Raw genomic sequence first — 20,458 nt, forward strand, 5'->3', positions numbered from 1 at the left:
AAGATTCTCTTAATCTTCGCATGGATTTAGCTCCCTGCCACCCCCCCCACCCCCCCAAAAAAAAATCCTACCCTACGACTACATTTTTAAACGTTAATGTTTATTCCTTATAAAACTGTTAACATAATTTTTTGTATAGCTTCCGTTTTAAATCATTTAAGACTTTGGAAGACAGTCGTTTTAAGTTTCCCACAACGGAAAGATAATGGTGAACAGCAAAGAAAGAAAACAGAAGGAATCTGAGAGAGTTTCGATGGAAATAACAAGTTTGGTCAAGACTGTCTCGCCCATTCTGATTTTCTATTGGTTAAGCTTACCATCAATCGGTCCAGTTGTAAATAAAGTGGAGACGGAAGCATGTTGTTAAGGGGCGGGATCTTCCTGTCGCCATTGCTACGGTGAGAACATGTTTTCTTATAGGCTGAAAGATACCATTTTCCGCCCTCCCGCATCAGTTGCTAAGAGGCGGGACTATAGGGTGCAAAAAGGACTGTGTGCTCGAAGCACCGCCCATCCGATTGGGTGATAGGGGGCGGGCCTTGTAGCGGATAGGCTGCTGGTCTTGCCTGTTCCGGGTTAGTTGCTGGGGAGAGGCACGTGAGGAGGAGGAGGCTTGAGGAGACCATGGCGGGAGGAATGAAAGTGGCGGTATTGCCGGCAGTTGGTGCCGGGCCCTGGAGTTGGGGGGCCGGGGGTTGTGGGGCAGTGCGGCTGCTTCTGGTCCTCTTCGGCTGCTTTGTCTGCGGCTCAGGTACCGCGAGCAGCAGCTGCCAAGGGGGCGGGTGCCGAGGGTTTATGTTTAGAAAGGTGGAGTGTCCCCAGGGCGTGGGCCGTTATTCTGCTGAGGGGCGCGGGCGTGGTGCGGAGAAAGGAGCTACATCCTAGACGAATTGGGCGCCTGCCTTGAGGGGCCAGAGGCCCTGGGGGCGGCTTGCGGGAACTATCCAGAATCGGGAGGAGCCTGGAGCCCTTTTGGCGGAGACATAGAGGCCTGCACTGGGTGAAAAGCGGTCCTGGGGGCTCCGTCTTGCTTCACTGGCTTCCTCGATTTCTTTCTTAAAAGGAAGGTGACCCGAGGACCGAATGGACAGAGAGCACTGCCATTGGAAAGGGAGCATCCTGTTCATTCAGAAAATTAGCAACACCTGAGCATATGCTGTCAGGACTCAGGGAACAATGGCTGAACAGATGATTGTAGTTCACTGAAATGTAATGATCTCTTATCAATAACTTGCGGACTTGTAAGATCCTGGCCCCTACCGGCCTTATGGGACCGATGTGGAGCAGTTAAATTCCAGTTTCCGAAAAGAGAGAAACGTTAGTTAATGTCTAGTAATTTTCTTTTGTAAATGTATTCATCCTCAAGCGAACTTTCTTGATGACTGCTGCTGCTTAGTTGGCTTTGGACTGGGATGAAATTATTTTCCTTTTCCGCTTTATTTCAGAAAACCTAGGGTGTGTTTGTAAAAAAAAAAACCTCCTTCGAACCTTGTTAATTGCACGACAGAAAGATAAGTTTGGAAGCTTCCACTGGAGGAAGTTGAGACTCTTGGGGTTAAGGATAACCATATCTTGTAAACACATACGCTTTCTCTCCTCTCCCATCGTTTGCTGCCTCTTTCTTCTTGATTATCCTGAGCTACAGCTTTAAGATTATCTCTCAACCTTAAGGATACACAGAACTAGTTTCAAAGTGCAGCGACCGTCTGAAACATTTTTTTTTTTTTTTAAGGGAGAGGGATATAGGTATTCAAGTAGACACTTTTTCCAGAGTCAGGGCCCAGAGTATCATTTGAAGGACTGCGTATGATCGGAATGACCTTTGACCAGATGTTTAACCGTAGAAGTTTGTGTATTGTGGAGATGAAAGTATTTATTCCAAAATGCTCCTCCTTAGTGCTCAGTTAGTAGTCTCAAGCTTTCTTTAATAAGATGAATGGGGACTTTTTGGCTTGGAGAAGGGTAAACTCAGGGAATACTTGTTTTTCGTGGCCTAGTGGATGATGTAGGTGGTAGCTACAAAAGACAGTCATGTAACAGCTTTCTAAAGTGAGAGGTACCTAAAGAGAAAATGGAGTACTTCAAAAGACAAGAGTTCTTTCTCACTGAAGGTTGTTGAATTCGATTATAAAAATCATTTTAATTTATTTTAGATTAGTTGACAAGAACAATTAAGCATAAAGAAGTAGAAAAAACATTCACTTTATTTTGTCAGAGTCAGTCCGTTAAAGCACTCTTTCTTCTGGTCTGTTTCTATGTGCTTTTAATTTAAAAAATTTTGTTTGAATTTACAATACATTAACTGTCAGCAGTCCAGTTCTCTTCCTTGGAGGCCACCAGTTGTTACCAGGGGTAGTTTTCTTATTTGGTTTTGTAGCATAAGCGTTTTCCTTTGTCATTTAAAAGTCTTCATTAAAGTTATTCTACTTTTATGCTATGGACAAATTTTTTTTTTTTTTTAAGAATAGATTCTTAAAAATGGCTAAAATATGTTTAAGACCCTTGAAACATCTTGCTAAAATATTTTTCTGAAAATATGTGCCAGTTTATACTACTATCAGCTCTATTTGTTTGTGACCCGTATCCTTGCCAGCACTGGATATTCCAGACTGAAACACCTTTGCTAATTTGGTAGATTGAAAGTGGTATCTTAATTATTTTGAATTTCTTGCATTAATTGTGAAGTAGCATCTTTCAAGTGCTCATTAGTTATTTAATTATCTGTTTAGACTTATATTTTTTAGAGTGTGTGTCCTTTGCTCTTGGTCTGTTTATTGTGATTACTATTTATTGGGGTTTTTGTGTACTTTTAAAATCAATTGATGAACCTTTTTAACATATTAAGGATATATATTTTATAATTATTTATTACAAAACTTTAATGTTTGTCCCTTTTTATCTTTTTTATTTAGATCTTTTTAAATAGAAGAGTTATATTTTTATGTGGTTGCTAGATTTTATTCTTTTTTAAATTTTTATTTGGTTAAACAGAACCATGTGTGATCTTAGTTTCCCGACCAGGGATTGAACCCAGGCTCTGGCAGTTAAAGTGTGGAGTTCTAACCACTGGACCGCCAGGGAGTCCTAGGCATTTTAGTTCCCCAACTAGGGAGCACACCCACACCTTCTTGTATTGGAAGCATGGAGTCTAACCACTGGACTGCCAGGGAAGTTTCTTGATTTTATTCTTTAGATTTATTTCCATTGCTTTTATACTTAAAGAGCCTTCCAGAATTGAGTTTTTATATGTGTATATTTTGTAGTACAATTTAATTATTTTTCATTTTACTTTTTAACCAATGATTAATGTTAGCATTTGGTGTGAGGTGAGTAACTAGATGAATTTTGTTTTCCAGATAACTGTCAATTGTCCCAGCATCCCATTGAATAATCTATTGCTAAGCCCACTAACTTAATGATGCTAGTTTTTAAAGAGAATTTTAAAATGCTTTTAAGTATGAACTGGATTACCTCTTGACATAAATGATTAGAGGCTATTTAAGAATTAGAGGAGGTGGTTTTTCATGACTTTTTTAGGTCTTTTCTGGTCCTCAAATACTATGAATCATTTTCATTACCTTCTACCAGTAAGATGTTAAAAGATCAGTGCTGTTGATTGAAAAGTTGATGAATATAAGTAAATAAGAAGTTTCTAACTTTTGAGTAGCTAGTTCATGGGTAAATACAAGCAAGCAAGTTGTGATCCACTAAATTCCAAGAAGAGTTCGATCTTTGGGCTTAAAAGGCATTTTTAAATTTATTTTTTGACTACCTTGTGGCATTGGAGATCTTAGTTCCCTGACCAGAGATCGAGCCCATGTCCCCTGCTGTGGAAGCTTAGAGTCCTAACCACTGGACTGCCAGGGAATTCCTCCCAAAGTGCTGCCTCTTATAAAAATGTTTTATTTCTTTAGGAAAATGACATTGAATTTATGTATTTAGTTTTATCTTTTTATTTATTTTTGGCTGCACTGGGTCTTTGTTGCTGTGAGGGTATCTTTCCTAGTTATGGCAAATGGGGGCTACTCTCTCTAGCTGTAGTGTGGGCTTCTCATTGCGTGGCTGCTCTTGTTGCAGAGCATGGGCTCTAGACACTGGGCTCAGTAGTTATGTCACATGGGCTTAGTTGCTTCTCTTCATGTGGGATCTTCTGGGATCAGGGGTTGAACCCATGTCTTCTGCATTGGCAGGTGGATTCTTTACCATTGAGCCACCAGGGAAGCCCCTGAAGAATTTTAAAATTGTCTTAAAAATACTAATTCCTTTTCCTGGCATTAAGTTTTTCAAATGGCCTATGCTATTGACATATTATTTGTATCTTACTGTTTCCCTGGTGGCTCAGATGGTAAAGAGTTTACCTGCAGTACAGAAGACTCTCCCTGGGTTGGGAAGATCCCATGGAGAAGGAACTGGCAACCAGTATTCTTACCTGGAGAATTCCATGGACAGAGGAGCCTGGTGGGCTACAGTCCATGGAGTCACAAAGAGTCTGACACAACTGACCGACTAACACACACACTTTCTTGAAAATGGGTTTAAAGATGAGTTGTGTTACATTACTTGCTGTAGGAGAGGAGTTAATAAAGTTAATAAACTCTTGGGTTTTTAAAAATTTATTTGTAACCACAATAGTTTTAAGTTTCACAAATTTTACTTTCTTACAGTCTCCAGAAGAAAATAAACTTTTGATTCAAATTTATGAGTGGGTGTTCTTTCAGTATGTTTGTGGATTTGCTAGTGAAACAAATGTCAGTAGAATTTTGGAAAGGTTTCACTTTGTGAAAAATAGGCTTGGAGGAAATCCAAACTACTATTGAACACTAGTAAGAAGTTTATAGATGGGGTTCAGGATATTCTACCCCAAAATATGGCACCTTGGCATACTGAATATTTGAAGCTGAAGGAGTCTGAGAAAACAACAGAAGCTGAAAAGTCACTCTGACCTTCCCCACTTTGCCATTTTTCCTTGAAATAGGCCATAAAATCCTCATGTGAGAGGTGCCCTCCCTTACCTGAAGGAAAGGAACATCCTTAGCTTTGAAGACAAAGGGATACAAAGAAGAATCCTAATAAGTAGGCCTTGCTCAGTTTCCCCCACTTTACTATAGTTACCTCATACCCAACCCATCTTATTCCTCTTTGATGATGCACTCTTCATCAAACCTAGCATAAGAGTATGTAGGTCTGTTTCTTCGGGTCTTTGTTTCCCTAGAGGCTTTCATGTCACATGTGAAGTGAAAGTCACTCAGTCATGTCCGACTCTTTGCGAACCCATGGACTGTAGAGTCCATGGAACTCTCCAGGCCAGAATACTGGGGTGAGTAGCCTTTCTCTTCTCCAGGGGATCTTCCCAACCCAGGGATTGAACCCAGGTCTCCCGCATTGTAGGCAGATTCTTTACCAGCTACGCCACAAGGGAAGTCGCATAAAACATTAAATAAGTATGTATGCTTTTCTCCTGTTAATATGTCTTTGTCAGTTTAATTTTCAGGCCTGGCCAGGCTCTTAAGAGGGTGAAGGAAAACTTTTCCTTCCCCCTACAAAATCAACTGAATTTTAAAATATTGAGATACAATTCGCATACCATAAAATCCACCCTTTCATTGGTTTTTGGTATGCAGTTGACCCTTGAACAACTCAGATTTGAATTGCATGAGTCCACTTACACATGGATTTTTAGTTTCAGTATATACATATTACACTTCCTGGTCTTTGGTTGGTTGAATCCACAGATGCGGAACTGTGGGTACAGAGGGCTGGTTTTTGACTGAGCAGAGAGGCGGCATCCCTACACATCTGTTGGTCAAGGGTCAGCTGTACTCATAATGAGCAGCCATCACCACTAATTCCAGAATATCTTCATTATTCCAAAATGAGACTGGATACCCCTGAGGAGTCATTCCCCATTCCCTTCTCCTCCCAGCCCCTGGCAACTACTAATCTGCTTTGCTTATTGTGGATATTTACATAAATAGAATCATTTAATATGTGGCCTTTTGTTTGACTGGCTTTCATTCAGCATAATGTTTTAAAGGTTCATGTAGTATATATCAGTACTTTTTTTTGTGGCTGGATAATATTCCATCATATTGATAATACCACTTTTTGCTTATCCATTGATCAGCTGATGAGATTTAGGGTGTTACCACATTTTGGTTATGGATATAGCTGCAGTGAAGTTTTGTGTACAGGTTTCTGTGTGAACATGTTTTCAGTTCTCGGGTGTATTCAAAGGAGCGGAATTGCTGTGTCTAATAACTGTTTTTTTTGAGGAACTGCCAAGCTGTTTTCCAGAAAGACAGCATTTTTTATTCCCACCAGCAATGTGTGAGGGTTACAGTTTCTCCACATCCTTGCCAACTGTGGTTATTGTCCTCTTTTTTTCTTTGGTTTAGCCATCCTACTGAGTGTGAAGCGGCATTTTATTGTGATTTTGACTTGCATTTCCATAGTGATTAATGATGTTGAGCCTTTTTTCATTATGCTTATTGGCCATTTGTATATTTTCTTTCAAGAAATGTCTATTCAAATCCTTTATGTAATCTAAAAATTTTTTTTTCTTCTCTTTTTGTTGAGTTATAGTAGTTCTTTATATATTCTGGATACTAGACCCTTGTCAGATAAATGACTTACAAATATTTTCTCCCACTTTGTGGGTTGTCTTTTCATTTTCTTGATAGGGGCCTTTGAAACAAAGTTTTTAAATTTTTTGAAGCCATTGTCTAATCCAAGGTCACAAAGATTTACACACTTGTTTTTTTTCCTTCTAAGTATTTTGTAGTTTTTGCTCTTAATGTTTAGGTTTAGGACTGAATTTAACAGTTCAGTTCAGTCGCTCAGTCGTGTCCGACTCTTTGCGACCCCATGAATCGCAGCACGCCAGGCCTGTGTGTCCATCACCAACTTCTGGAGTTTACCCAAACTCATGTCCATCGAATCGGTGATATCATCCAGCCATCTCATCCTCTGTCATCCCCTTCTCCTGCTGCCCCCAATCCCTCCCAGCATCAGGGTCTTTTCCGATGAGTCAACTCTCCAATACTTTGAGGTGGCCAAAGTATTGGAGTTTCAGCTTCAGCATCAGTGCTTCCAATGAACACCCAGGACTGATCTCCTTTAGGATGGACTGCTTGGATTTCCTAAAATTAGTCAGCTTCACTCTAAAATTGTGTCATTGCCTTTGTGCTTGTATAACTTTGGTTTTCTAAGTTTTGGTGGAGGTTTTTGTTTTGGGGTGTTTTGTTAGTTTATTTAGATCTTTCCCCCTTTACACTAAGAACCAAAGTGATAACTACATTTCCACTTAGAGTAGCATTTAATGAGTTGATATATACAATATGGTACAAGGAAGATACTGAAATGTTCTGTGGTAAAGAAGGTAGCTTGTGCAGACTGCTGCTGCTGCTGCTGCTGCTGTGTCGCTTTAGTCGTGTCCGACTCTGTGCGACCCCATAGACAGCAGCCCACCAGGCCTCCCATCCCTGGGATTCTCCAGGCAAGAACACTGGTGTGGGTTGCCATTTCCTTCTCCAGTGCATGAAAGTGAAAAGTGAAAGGGAAGTTGCTCAGTCATGTCCGACTTTAGCGACCCCATGGACTGCAGCCTACCAGGCTCCTCTGTCCATGGGATTTTCTAGGCAAAAGTACTGGAGTGGGGTGCCATTTCCTTCTCCGTGTGCAGACTGAGGTGGGAAGATTCTGAGAGTGGTCACCTGTTAACCTTAACTTACCTGAGTTTGAATATAAACTCCTGAGGGTACCTCTTCTGTTTTGGTAAAATCTAAGGGACTGCATGTGTTAATTGGTCGCTTTTAAAACTTGAAACAAAAACAGCTAGGAAAAAGAAACTTTGCAGTCTTTTAGTATCTGTTTAAAGTACTTCAAATACAAAAGATGTTGCTAATTTTGTTCATCCTACTCAGGAAAGGAATAGAGGAAATCACTGGATGGGTTACTTTAGCTATGCCTTTATAAGGAAAACAGGACCTGGTATGAATCTCACTTAAGCAATTTATTAGCTCTGTGGCTTTGGACTAAGTACTTAATTGTTCCTAAATATCAGTTTCCTCATTTATAAAAATGAATATTATGAGAGTGCCTACCTGATAGCATTGTTGGGAGGGTTAAATGAAACACATATTGTCTGTCTTAATACACACATAATAGTGGATTTTATTACTACTCATCCTGGATTAGTGACTATTTATAATATTTTTTAAAATTACATTTGACAAAAACAAGACTCTGCCTTACTCCTTCTCCCATCTTAGTTTTCTTCTTTGTGTCAGTCCCTGATATTTTAACCCAGCTTTTAGAAAGTAGTCAGTTTAATTTTTTTAAACTTTAGAAAGTTTAAAAACTTTTAGAAAGTAGTCAGTTTAATTCTATTCATGAAATGAGTTATGGTTATTAGTTTGTTTTGTTATATTTAATTGTTATTTTCTTTAATTGTTATTTTTTTTCTTTGCATAAAGCCGGAATTGATTTAAACGTGGTCACGCTTCGGGAATCCGAAATTCTTTTTATGAATACCAGTCGACAATCCTGTTACAAAAATGTGCTTATCCCAAAGTGGCATGATATATGGACACGGATACAGGTAATGATTTCGAGGCTCTGGGGAGTGGCAGATTTTGTGAATATTTGATTAGTGAGTACTTTGACACTTAATTCACTTTTCACAATTAAAATATATATATATATATAAAAAATATATATATAAATATATAAAATTAACAACCTTGATAAGATTGCAGTTATTCTTAATCTCATCAGTGTTCTCATCAGTAAAGCATTTATCCCTACTTTGTGTTCCTCTCTCTGTTCCTTTAAGTGGCCCACAATACTTGACCCTGAGGTAAACTTCCTTCCTCCTTTTCCCCAAGAGACTATTTTCTTCTCTTCCCGGGCTCCTTTTACACACACACACCCCTCTTTCTTTTTAAAGGCCTCATGCCTTCTTTGGGCTGGAAACTGTTGCATGCGTGTCAGGATGTACACTCTGCCTTGCTACTCCTATTGTGTTTTGATTCTGCACAAGATGTTGCATAAATGCCCTGAACTGGTTTCCCCTTGATAGAATGACTTTGGTCTCTTTTATTTCATAACACTGTTGAGCCACCTGGCAAGCAAGAGCGTCTGGCTGTACTGATTAAACAAAATGAGTCCTTTGGAAATGTTTCTGCTGCTATAAGCATAGTCACTGATCAGAGCATTTGTTCACATCAAAAAACACAAGGGTGGGCTTTTTCAAAAAATTCTCTTTTTTCATTGTCTGATATAAAGATCATATTCCATCTGGGGCACATTATAACCAACATTTACCCATAGTCCGTAATTTGTGACAAAGGGTTGAACTCAGCCTGTCATTATGGGAAACATTTTTGGTGCTGTTTACGCCTGGCAGTTTTCTTTATATTCTGGACCCTTGCTTTGTATGATCTTTCATAAATAGCTGTATTGGTAACTCTTTCAACTTAGAAGTCTTTTTTTTTTTTTTTTACCCCTATGCTCTAGCCTAATAGATTCAGATCATGTTAACAATAAGACATTCTAACAGTTGCCTCTGAGCCATGTGCAGTGCTATTTGCCTAATTATCTTTTAGCTGCTTTTATCTCCATATTTCTCATAAGCCTGTGAAAAGCCAGTGCCATTAATGATTTAGCTATTTATTCTAAAGGGTTTTTTTTTTTTTTTTTTACAAATTGTATTTGGAAAAAGTTTAAATTCCTACTTCCTTCTTTCTCATCCTGATTTTGCTCATGTTACAGATCCGGGTAAATAGTTCCAAACTGGTACGAGTCACCCAGGTGGAGAATGAAGATAAACTGAAGGAGCTAGAGCAGTTTAGTATCTGGAACTTTTTTTCCTCCTTTTTAAAAGAGAAATTGAATGACACCTATATTAATGTGGGTCTATACAGCACAAAAACCTGCCTCAAAGTTGAGATTTTAGAGGAAGATACCAAGTACAGTGTCATTGTGACTCGGAGTAAGTCTTACCTCTGTTTTTCTGATGGATTCTATGGTGAGAAGAGACTGAGCTTTGGAGGGTATAATTAGTGAGAGAAGTCAGTTCAAGACAGCTCCATTTTGGTTCTGATTATAACCTGAATATACCACTGCTCCGAACATTGCAGAGAGACTCCACCCCTCATAAAAGCCTTTAGGCCTAGATTTGAGACTTCACCATGTCTTTCATTCTGAGTACTTCCTTACTTGGATTGTGAAGGCTTGAATTCCTAATACTTCCAGTGGTTCTGAGCTGATATACCTAGAATTCTTCAGAGTTGGATAGATGTATTCCTGTCTTTTGGGCTCTTTAACTGTAGGCCTGTATATTTCAGCCTACATTTAAAGACATGAATGGTTAAATCAAACTGAAAATAAAATAGACCTGAATACCTCACAAACAAAAGAATATATGTGGAACCATAAATATGAAGATCACTGCAGTTTCAGGCTTATTCAGTATAACTGGGAGTTTTCCCTTCTCTGGATGTGTCTGAGAAAGTTTCACAGAAGAGGCAGATCATTATCCTGTTGAATTCTCTGACTTTTGGTCTTTTCTTGGTAACTGCTCGCCCAGGAGAATAATGTTGTGAGCAGTAGAAGTGTTCCTGGGTTTTGCTACAAAATTTGTTGTGCGCTTTTAACTGTCCTAGAGTTCCATAGTTCTTTCGTTGAACAGGATCAGCCTCTTTTTTTGGTGTTCCCTTTGCATTTACTGATCCCTCTTGCTCCTGTCTGTGGACCTCCCCTAGACTCAGCTCTTGAATGGGAAAGCTGTGGGAGTGACTGGTACACCAGTAAGGGACTTGTGCTTGGGCTCCCTGGTCCTGGACAATCAGATTGAGTGTAGGCTTTTCCAACACAGTGCTCAGATATCGTCAAAAGAAGTAGGTGGTGGTGTTGGTCAAGAAAAGCAGCCCCTTAGAGAACAACAGAGGACCCTGACCCAGAGTTCTGGGCTAATCCGAGCCTGTGTGACTTAAGGCTTGAAAACCAGGGTGGTGGAGACCCCTTGTGGGCAGTTGCATGAAGTGCTGATGGTACTATGGCTCCAACCAAAGCAGAGCTTAGCTTCCTTTAGCCTTAGCGTAGGTAGCCAAAACAAAATAAACTCTTCAGGGAAGTATAGACAGAGACCTAATTATACTTTCTTTTTGGAAGGGTGCCAGGCTTTGTGTGGAATGCTGTTAAAATGCTGTTTAGGTGGGCTGTTTGCATTTATTAGCTGACCAGTGATGCCAACATTGCCTTTTATTCTGTAATGCTTTAAATTGTTCGGTTCCCTTGTTAAGCATAAATATTTTATTTATTTCAGGATTTGACCCCAAACTCTTCCTCATTTTCCTCCTTGGACTTACGCTATTTTTTTGTGGAGACTTGCTGAGCAGGTAGGTTCTAAGGCTAGAGGGCGGAAGGAGGATGCTCAGACCTACCCGCTTGACTTCTATCATGAAGTCTTAAAGTGCTGCCATTCCCTTTATGGATGGACTAAGTCATTATCTGCTTCAATCATTACAAAATACTTTAATGTGTGTTATTATTTTTATTTTTTCTTGTATTAATAAGATTGGCAATAATGAAATTCCCCTATTAGGTTACCCATAATATGATGGGATTTAGCCAATATATCACCATCCTTCTACCATTAGCCATATTTAGCCCTCATTTTTACAGGGTTGTGTTTTACATTTTACAGGATGAGTTTCATGCTGTTCAGAGGTAAAGAAGCAAGGATCAATCACTTAACTCATTTCCTGCCTGTAGAAACCCACTAGCTAAGATAGGTGAAACAGGCATGTACAAATACAAAGGAAACACATAGTCTCCCTGATAGCTCAGATGGTAAAGAAGCTGCCTGTAATGCAGGAGACTGGGTTCAATTCCTGGGTCGGGAAGATCCCCTGAAGGAGGGCATGGCAACCCACTCCAGTATTCTTACTTGGAGAATTCCATGGACAGAGGAGCCTGGCCGGCTACAGTTCATGGAGTTGTAAAGAGTCGGATATGACTAGTGACTAACCCCCATGTGCACAGATAACAAACATTCAGCAGAGATAGAATCAACATTAACTTTGTATACAAGGAGAATATTTGTGAAGTAGTGAATGAAAGCTTAACCAATTGAAGTTCAGCTGGAGTGAGGTTGTTGGAAGTTGTTCCTTATTTTGGGGATCCTGAGAGAAATTCAAAATGAAGGAGGAATATTTGGTAGAAAGAGCCTAGACTAAGAGTAGGAGCTCTCTGTTCTATGCCCTTTGGGGTAAGCAATTCAGTTCTTGTTATTAGTTTCTACTTGGCAGTCCTCTTATCCCTTTCTTCTCCCCAGAGAAGCTGTGCAGTTCCCAGAAGAAAGATTCTCATTAAAAATTGGGTGGGGAGCAGTTCTGGGGATGGGAGCTGGAGACTAAGCAGAGGTTTATTGTTGGGGTGTATTTGAGGGGCTGACATTGGTACTAATCCTTATAATTTGGCAGCAACTACACTGTACTGGTCTCTTTAGTTTTCTGACCTCAAATGTTGAGCAAATACCTGTTCTCATCTTGTACCTTTTTCCTACCTTTTGGCTGGGATTGTGGTCTGGTTTGAACAGTGTCATGTGTGAAGAATACAAATGTAGTAATGAAATGAATTTTCTCTCTGCAGAAGTCAAATCTTCTACTATTCTACTGGGATGAGTGTGGGAATTGTGGCCTCTTTACTAATCATCATTTTTATAGTATCCAAGTTTATGCCCAAGGTAAGTGGCAGAATCCTCGCATGCAATCAGGATGAGCTTGGGTAGATGAAGGATTGTTTTCTTGGATAATCTTACAGCACTGAAAATTTGCATTGATGGCTGATAAATCAATGTCCTACTTTTTCCTTGTTTCAGAAAGATACTTTCCATGATGAAACTTGGAGCCTGATGGCATACAATCTCTCCCTTTTTATTTGAAATCCTGTGTAGAGTGTGTGTGTGTGGGGTGGTTAAAGTGTTTTTCCTGTTTATTAATTATATACATTATATAGCCAGGCTTTTAAGTTATTTAGCATCTCATTTTCCCAGTGTTCTTTGCACACTGTATAATTTTAAGTGTAAAGTACATATTTTTAAGAGAGATGTTTTGTGCATTTTTAGTAGGTTGAATTTTTTTTTTAAATTGCAGTTCCATTTTGCTTCTTGTATGTAGGGAAAGCCTGTTGTAACTTTTTGCTTTCACTTCTACTCTGTTTTAGAAAAGTCCCATTTACATCATCCTGGTAGGAGGCTGGTCCTTTTCTCTGTACCTCATTCAACTAGTTTTTAAAAATTTACAAGAGATCTGGAGGTGTTACTGGCAGTATCTTTTAAGTAAGTGTTATTGGTTTTGCTTTCCTTTTTATATGTTTATAGGCTGTTTTAGTTAATTTGATCATGAAAAGATATTGCCTGCTTATGGAGTTTAATAGTCTATGCCATTTTATTAACTTGTAAAAATCATAGTTTTTATTTCTAACTCTACAGTTGTCACCTTTTCTTAAATTAAGATGATGCTGCTAGGGAGAAGACTAATTTGTTGGGGTTTATAGGTACATCTCTCTTTATGCATAGACATCTTTCTGAAAAGCTGTAAATTGACTTTTGAATATAATCGTATTTTAAATTCACTTGAGGACCTTAAGAAGTAAAGGACTCTATAGTGAACACTATCTGTAAAACAAGAAAAGAATCCTTTGGTTGTAAAGATAGTAACTCTTAATCTATCCTTTGAGAAGGAATTAATTTGGATTTTCATATATTAGGTTTTTGAAACAGACTATTTTAGAGTTGTTCAACATGTAGCTTTAATTCCCCGTTTGAGAATTAAATAAGTTTGAGACAACAGAAATGATAGAAACTTAAAAGAGATGAATATATATGAATAATGAAGGAAGTATGAATAATTGAATAAAGATCTTATCCATTTTCCTGGTTCAGTAGGTGCTATATAGTGAATTTACTGCTGCTCCCCAGATGGGATATTTTTACCAATTGTAGATGAAAAAAGAATGTCTTCTGATAACTCTCCTCATAGGCTATGTGCTCGCAGTTGGATTCATGAGTTTTGCAGTCTGTTACAAGTATGGGCCTTTGGAGAATGAACGAAGTATCAACCTGCTGACCTGGACCTTGCAGCTGCTGGGCCTGTGTTTCATGTATTCCAGTATCCAGATACCACACATTGCCCTTGCCATTGTCGTCATTGCACTGTGTACTAAGAACCTGGACTACCCTATTCACTGGCTGTACATCACCTACAGGTGACTGAAAGGCAATGTAACTTTGTACTGAAGCACGCAATGTGGGATGCAGTTGCAGCAAAAGGAAACAGGTTTTGACCTGGGAGCCCCTTTGTTAATGTCAGTTTATTGTATTATGTTTCACTTGTGTTTCTTTCAAGTCTTTCTTTTTAGATTCTCTGTAAACATTTTAAAGAACTTATAAATTCTAATCATTTTATATAAAATAAAAACATCTAGTAAAGTGTCATGTGTTCCTGTTACCACTAGGTGGTGCAAAGTATATTACTTTTATGCCACATGCCTCAGTCACCTGGTTTCGGATTATGTCACACTGCCTTTCAGATTGTTTTGGGAGTCCTAGTCTTAGTTTAAGGTGTAATTCAAGCATGTGGTCACTTTTGCCTGGTGACTATGGAATGGTCATAGGTTCTGAGGTTTTTCTTTCTAGTACAGATAGTCAAAGTAATACCTTCAGTTCATGGGGAGATCCAGGTTAATGCACCACAATCTTATGCCATCATTTTCTTGTAGTTTTCCATTTATTGGGAGATAAATATTTTGTCTATCACTTATAATGTGAATTTATTCACATTAGTGAATAATATTGACTACTCTGACTTGTCAATGGTCTAATGTGTCAGGCGTCCATTATAACTAAGGATATCTGTGGAATAAAGGTGGGAGTGATGACTCTTAATGATTTAGGCTCTCTGCTATATGCTTGACCCACTGAAGGGAGTTAAGAGATAACGATGGACGAAGATTACTGATTAATCATTCATGATGTTATTTTCGTGAGCACAGAAAGATGTGTAAGGCAACAGAAAAGACTGTCCCCCCCCGTCTTCTGACAGAAGAAGAATACCGGCTACAAGGAGAGGTGGAGACCCGAAAGGCTTTAGAGCAGCTTAGAGAATACTGCAACAGTCCAGACTGCTCAGCTTGGAAGACTGTTTCTCGAATTCAGTCTCCAAAGAGGTAAACAAACTCTTGGCCAGAAGTACCAGGCATCTGTCAGGGTAATCATGACCCTAGAGTTTTAATAGAGACTATATTTCTATAATCATTTTGTATTTGTGGCTTTGTTTTCTTGTTCTTCTAGGAGTAGTCAAGGGAAGGTTACGTATATCATATGTTTAGCCGTAGCCATTTTCTGATTCCTCAAGGAACTATTTACTCTAACTTTGATTGTAGCATTGAAATGAGAAGATTCTAGTACAATATTAAGTTTCTCCTCTTACAGTTTTGTGTTGCTCTCTGAATGTTTAATGTATTTTTTGAGGTGAGAGGGATCCTTTTATTTGGAAGCAGTCATACCAATGAATATATGAAACTTCAGTTTGGAATCTTGATGGCATAAAGTTTATAGGGCCATAAACACAAATAAATGTGCAATGCTCCTTAATCTTATCAAGGATTACAGATAACTGAAGGAACTTTAGCACTTCCATAACTAAAAAGGGTAAGCAGACTTCCATAACTTGAAAGTGCTTGTTAAGCAGGATGGTGTTGTAGGGAATATCCGCCTACGACCCTAGTTTTCCTCCTCTTCTCATTTCTTGCTTTGGTCTACTTACCTGCCAGAGGAAGGATAAGGCTGGGAGCTAGGCTCAGTATCATTTGAGCTGAGAGCACATCAAGATTTCAATTTGTTCTTATTTTGAAAGAAAACAGGGTGGAAGGCAGCTTCTAATGAGTAAATGAGTATTATCTTCTCTTTTCCAGGTTTGCTGACTTCGTGGAAGGTTCTTTCCACCTCACACCCAATGAGGTTTCTGTTCATGAGCAGGAGTACGGCTTAGGGAGCATTATTGCCCAGGACGAACTCTCTGAAGAAACATCCTCTGAGGAGGAGGACTCAGATTCTCGGTACCCCCTTGTCGTACAACAGAACAGCTTCCTGACTTAGGTGGATTGACTTCGTACCTCAGTGGTCCAGGTTGCGTGTGTTTGGTGTGCAATTGCTTCTCAAATCTTTGAAGCCGGGTGAGATAACTGCAGAAATTCTTCCACTGAAATTAGAGGCCTGAGTAGACCTCCCTCTGGAAATGGTCTCTGTGGGGTCCCGAGGAAGCGGAGTGGATAACGTAGTGGCTGCTTCCCAGTACATCCTGTTGGTTCAGTTCTCAGCCCGCTTTTATATTTCCGAAGAAACTAGATTGCCACAGCTAGCCTGGGGCATTCCAGTTCCTCTTTGAAGTTGGTTCAATTGTGGCATTTCAGACTCGGAAGTGATAACTGTTACATGTGAATTAATGCTTTCAGACTATGGCAGCATCTTCAGAGACAAATCCACAAATCTGAGCCTCTCTTACTTCTGCTTTCATTTCGTAACTTTAGCATAATCCTTGTTTTAACTGTTCTAAGAGGAAAATGGATTATTATTTGCCTGTCTTGTTTTTTTAAATTAACACATTAAAAAAAAAGTGAAAGTTATGTTCCATTACTAGCAAGTGCTCCAGAGCGACAGGCCTCCCACACATTTATTAATATGGGTTGTCATTAAAGCCCCAGTAACTCTTGTGCTGAACTTTGAATTAATTCTCACACCAATGATATTCTAAGTCCTGCTTACTTTAGGAACATGCCTGCAGGCCCTTCTGTAGATGAGGTCTGTTGGGGTTTTTATTATATTGCACTGGCCAAAAAGTTCGGGATTTTCTGTAAGCTCCTTACGGAAACAAATTTTTTGGCCAACCCAGTATTTAACTTCCAATTCCAAATAGGCTTTTAGGCATCCCTTCCAATTCCTCTTTGTCCCCTTTGCCCTTTCAAGAAGGGTCTATTCTCTCATCTCTGATTATGTACACTTCAGATTGTTTTATTTCTTATATTTTCTTCTCTTTGATTTATAGCATTATTCCCACTAATTAGGAGAAGTGATCTTATTTAGGGAATTTAAATGCTTTTTACTGGTTCTCTTATTTTTCCTGTCCACTGGTCACACATCTTTGAATTGTTGTGGGATCAAGAAATTATCTCCTTTTCCTTCCCCTTCCTTTGTCTACCCATTCGATTAATACCTATTCTTAATAGTCTTTGCTTGCCACCTGTCCCTCTCCCTGCAGGAAGCCTGGCTCATTTGTGAGCCCTGAAACTATCTGTGAAGGCTCTTGATACAACATACATGTTGTAGCTGTGTGGCTGCCACAATTCGCATTGCCAGGAGACAGACTTCCAGATCATCCTTGTGCTCTGGGTGCTTGCGCAGCCATCAGGATCAGGTGTGCTTTCCTATGAACTTCTTGTACTTATTTGCAATTCCATTTCTGACCAGAGGTTCCTGCTGCCTTTTATTACAGTGGCATTGGTTTCACATTCTTTTGCCATTGGAAAGTACCCTTATAAACCAGCAATGCTATTTATGAGGGAGCAAATTCCCAAGTCTCTTGTCATTCACTTGGTTCTGTCTTTGTGATCTTCACCCTTGCACCTTGGAAAAAGCTGTAAAAAGCCAGGAAGATAGACACTGATGGCAGGAGCATAGTATTGAACTGACTGACTTACCATGTCGTGGAGAAGACAGATGATTTTTGTTAAAAATCTGCAATGAATGACTCCTTCAGACCACCCATTTAACAGATAATTTTGAAAGGCTCTGGGCTCCATTACTGACTTCCAGAATGTCAGCTCTGAGACTCCGCTCCAGATGGCCAGTTGATTTTTTTCTGACAGTGTTTCCCACAGCTTTAAACTGTCCTAAAGTTACAACTACCTCAGTTGGCAAATAGGCTTATAGAAGAAAGTGGAAAATACAGTATTTGGACAGATGATGTGGGTTAAAATGCTTTATATTAGGAAACCTTTCTATCTTTGTAGTTATGTACATGGTAGCATTATATCCCTCTGCAGAAAACTATTAAGGCTTCTGAATTTTACTTTTTTTTTTTTTTCCTCATTTATAGAAATTGAAACTTTGCATATTTAAGCATAAGCTGATTTGAAAAAATAATGCAGCTGTACAGGTGGTCTCAGGGTTCCCTTGAGACTTCGGTACCTTCGCCACATGGCCACTTAGGGATATGGTCACTTGCTTCTAGGCTAATATTTCCTGCCACCTGTCTTTATTTCAGTGAGAAAGCACTGTGAAGTAGAGAAAGATTCTCATCTTTTTCTGTTTAGTAAACTCCTTGTGATATACCACTTCCATCTCAAGACGAGTTTTTCTCACTGTGTTTGAATTTGGGATGAGTGAAATCAAACTCGGTTTATTACTCCCTGTCTGGTAGTTGGAGAACTGAGCTGTAGGCAGTGCCAATGACAACAGGTCCCATTGTCGTGAGAGCTCCTCTCAGCGAAGGACGGTGCGGCTGGTGTGCCGTGTGCCCTTGCCCTGCCCTCCTGTGCAGCTCTTCCCCAGATGCCTCTGAGCCTCTGTGTGCCCGGAGATTGCTTGATTCGGTCCACCTTTAGGAGCTGCTCTTGTCTCCTGCTTGGCCACTTAGTCTGCTGGCTCAGTCAGTACTGGAGGCCCTCATTTAATTTTCTCTGGCAGTTACATTGCAGCTTCAGCATAGTCTTGTCTCTCAGACCGATCTCATCAGGAAGGATTGAAGGGATAACTGGAGTGAGCTGGACGTCAGAGCCCTCGTCTGCCGCCACGTCAGCGTCTTGCTCCACAAATATCAAGCTGCAAATTGGCCCTTGGAGTCAGGGTCTCATCAGCATCAGAAATCTATGGCCTCTAATGGATCTGATCAAGTTATATAGAGCATGCCTCCCATTAATGGGAGTACAAGTCAACTGGCTTAAAACACTTTCCCTTCACTTTTCCAGTCAGATTGCTTTCATGAGACCAATGGAACCAATGACTGAAAATATGGAAAATTTAGCACTTTTGATATCTTCTAATAAATACTATCAGCCACTTCATGCCCCAAAACTAGTTTATTTCTCCCCCTAAATTCATGACTTTTATATTCTGTTGCAGAATTTTGCTGATGATACACTTTTGAGTACTGATTTTGTGCTGATAAAGTCCATTCTAGGGCCCAGCCTTTTCTTCACTGACTTGTGTTCCCTTCAACCCAGTCCCCACTTTGCATGTATGATAGACAGTTGATGAAGGAAAGCACCCAAATAGGCTAGATAGTTCCCCAGGGCCTGATTTCTGTAAAAGGCTTGGGAATGGATTATGCAATTGCCTTTCATATTTTTGTGGTTCCAGAAAAAAAGATGGGCTCAGATGGATGCCTGTGTAAAAATGGTTCCTAGCTATGTACTCATAAGTTTTCTCTGAATTGAGTAGTGAAAGTTGAAGTAGGAGGAAAGGAAATTAAATGTCCTAGTATTCCTTTGGACTCAGGTCTGACATGACATATGAGATAATAACCTATATTGAAATGCCAAGAATTTTATCGGAACCAAGGAGAGGACAGTTTGACAGATTTATTATGCCTTCATGTTACATAGGCACTGAAACAAAGTAATAAACATAAAATAGCCATTGTGCAAGGCAAGTGCACCTAAAACTTTTTGTTTATGTTTTGATGTAAAAGAAATTGATCATTATTTTTTTAGGGAAACCTATGCAATTTTGGTGATCCAGTGGTGTCTCTTGATAGCTTATGGATTCAATTGCTGTTGAGGTAGATTCTAGACAGTTATTAACTTGAAAAGGGAGTTTGGTGCCTTATATGATGGGAGCCAGAACCTGCTGGGAATAAACAAAGCGAATTCACACCAGTGTCAATGCACAGCTTTAGCAGGAAGGAAATGGCACACAGCACCCCCAGATTTGGGGCTTTTGGCTCCCACACCCCCTGCCCATGTGCATCACCATCCTTTTCACACTTGACAATAACTTGAAAATGGTGAAATCACTATCTCTGCATTTTTCTGCAACATGGGCGATGTTCTTGTTAACATAATAGGTAGCTCTTAATGTAAGTATTAGAACTGTTACAGCCTGCAGTTGCCTCAGTTTATCATGTTTCTAGGATTGATGGTGGAATAGGGAGTTCCTGGGTAAGTTTTAGCCTGTGGGTAATGCCTTAGAGTTATTTTAAAAGATTTGTCATTTATATTTAAAATAAGTGTTCATGAATGTTTGAAAGGAACAAAATGATCAGGGATGACTCTTTGCCATGGGTCTCATTTTCACTCTTTTCTGTAAGAAAAATAAGCAATGTCTTATTATATATTTTTTCATTTTTATTGTTCAAGTTTGTAAGTAATCCCAATTTTAATAAAGTTTTATATACTA

General features: G+C 39.4%; 1 protein-coding gene across 1 annotated transcript; it reads left to right on the forward strand.

Annotated features, from left to right (window-relative positions):
- The first annotated feature begins 567 nt into the window (after window positions 1-567).
- On the forward strand, window positions 568-20,458 carry NEMP1 (nuclear envelope integral membrane protein 1). The gene is made up of 9 exons (XM_061416763.1): window positions 568-751; window positions 8,475-8,599; window positions 9,772-9,991; window positions 11,327-11,399; window positions 12,655-12,748; window positions 13,228-13,342; window positions 14,046-14,271; window positions 15,058-15,231; window positions 15,979-20,458. The coding sequence occupies exons 1-9, from the start codon at window positions 625-627 to the stop codon at window positions 16,160-16,162; spliced, it is 1,338 nt and encodes a 445-aa protein (XP_061272747.1). The 5' UTR covers window positions 568-624; the 3' UTR covers window positions 16,163-20,458.

Source organism: Bos javanicus, chromosome 5, assembly GCF_032452875.1.
Source record: "Bos javanicus breed banteng chromosome 5, ARS-OSU_banteng_1.0, whole genome shotgun sequence".
Lineage (NCBI taxonomy): Eukaryota > Metazoa > Chordata > Mammalia > Artiodactyla > Bovidae > Bos > Bos javanicus.

Bases quoted from the DNA above. Each gene is read 5' to 3' on its own strand.
- NEMP1 (XM_061416763.1), top strand. From the start codon at position 625: ATGGCGGGAGGAATGAAAGTGGCGGTATTGCCGGCAGTTGGTGCCGGG. The intron at 13,343-14,045 runs GTAAGTGTTATT...CTCTCCTCATAG, and splicing joins TTACTGGCAGTATCTTTTAA to GCTATGTGCTCGCAGTTGGA. The intron at 15,232-15,978 runs GTAAACAAACTC...TCTCTTTTCCAG, and splicing joins CGAATTCAGTCTCCAAAGAG to GTTTGCTGACTTCGTGGAAG.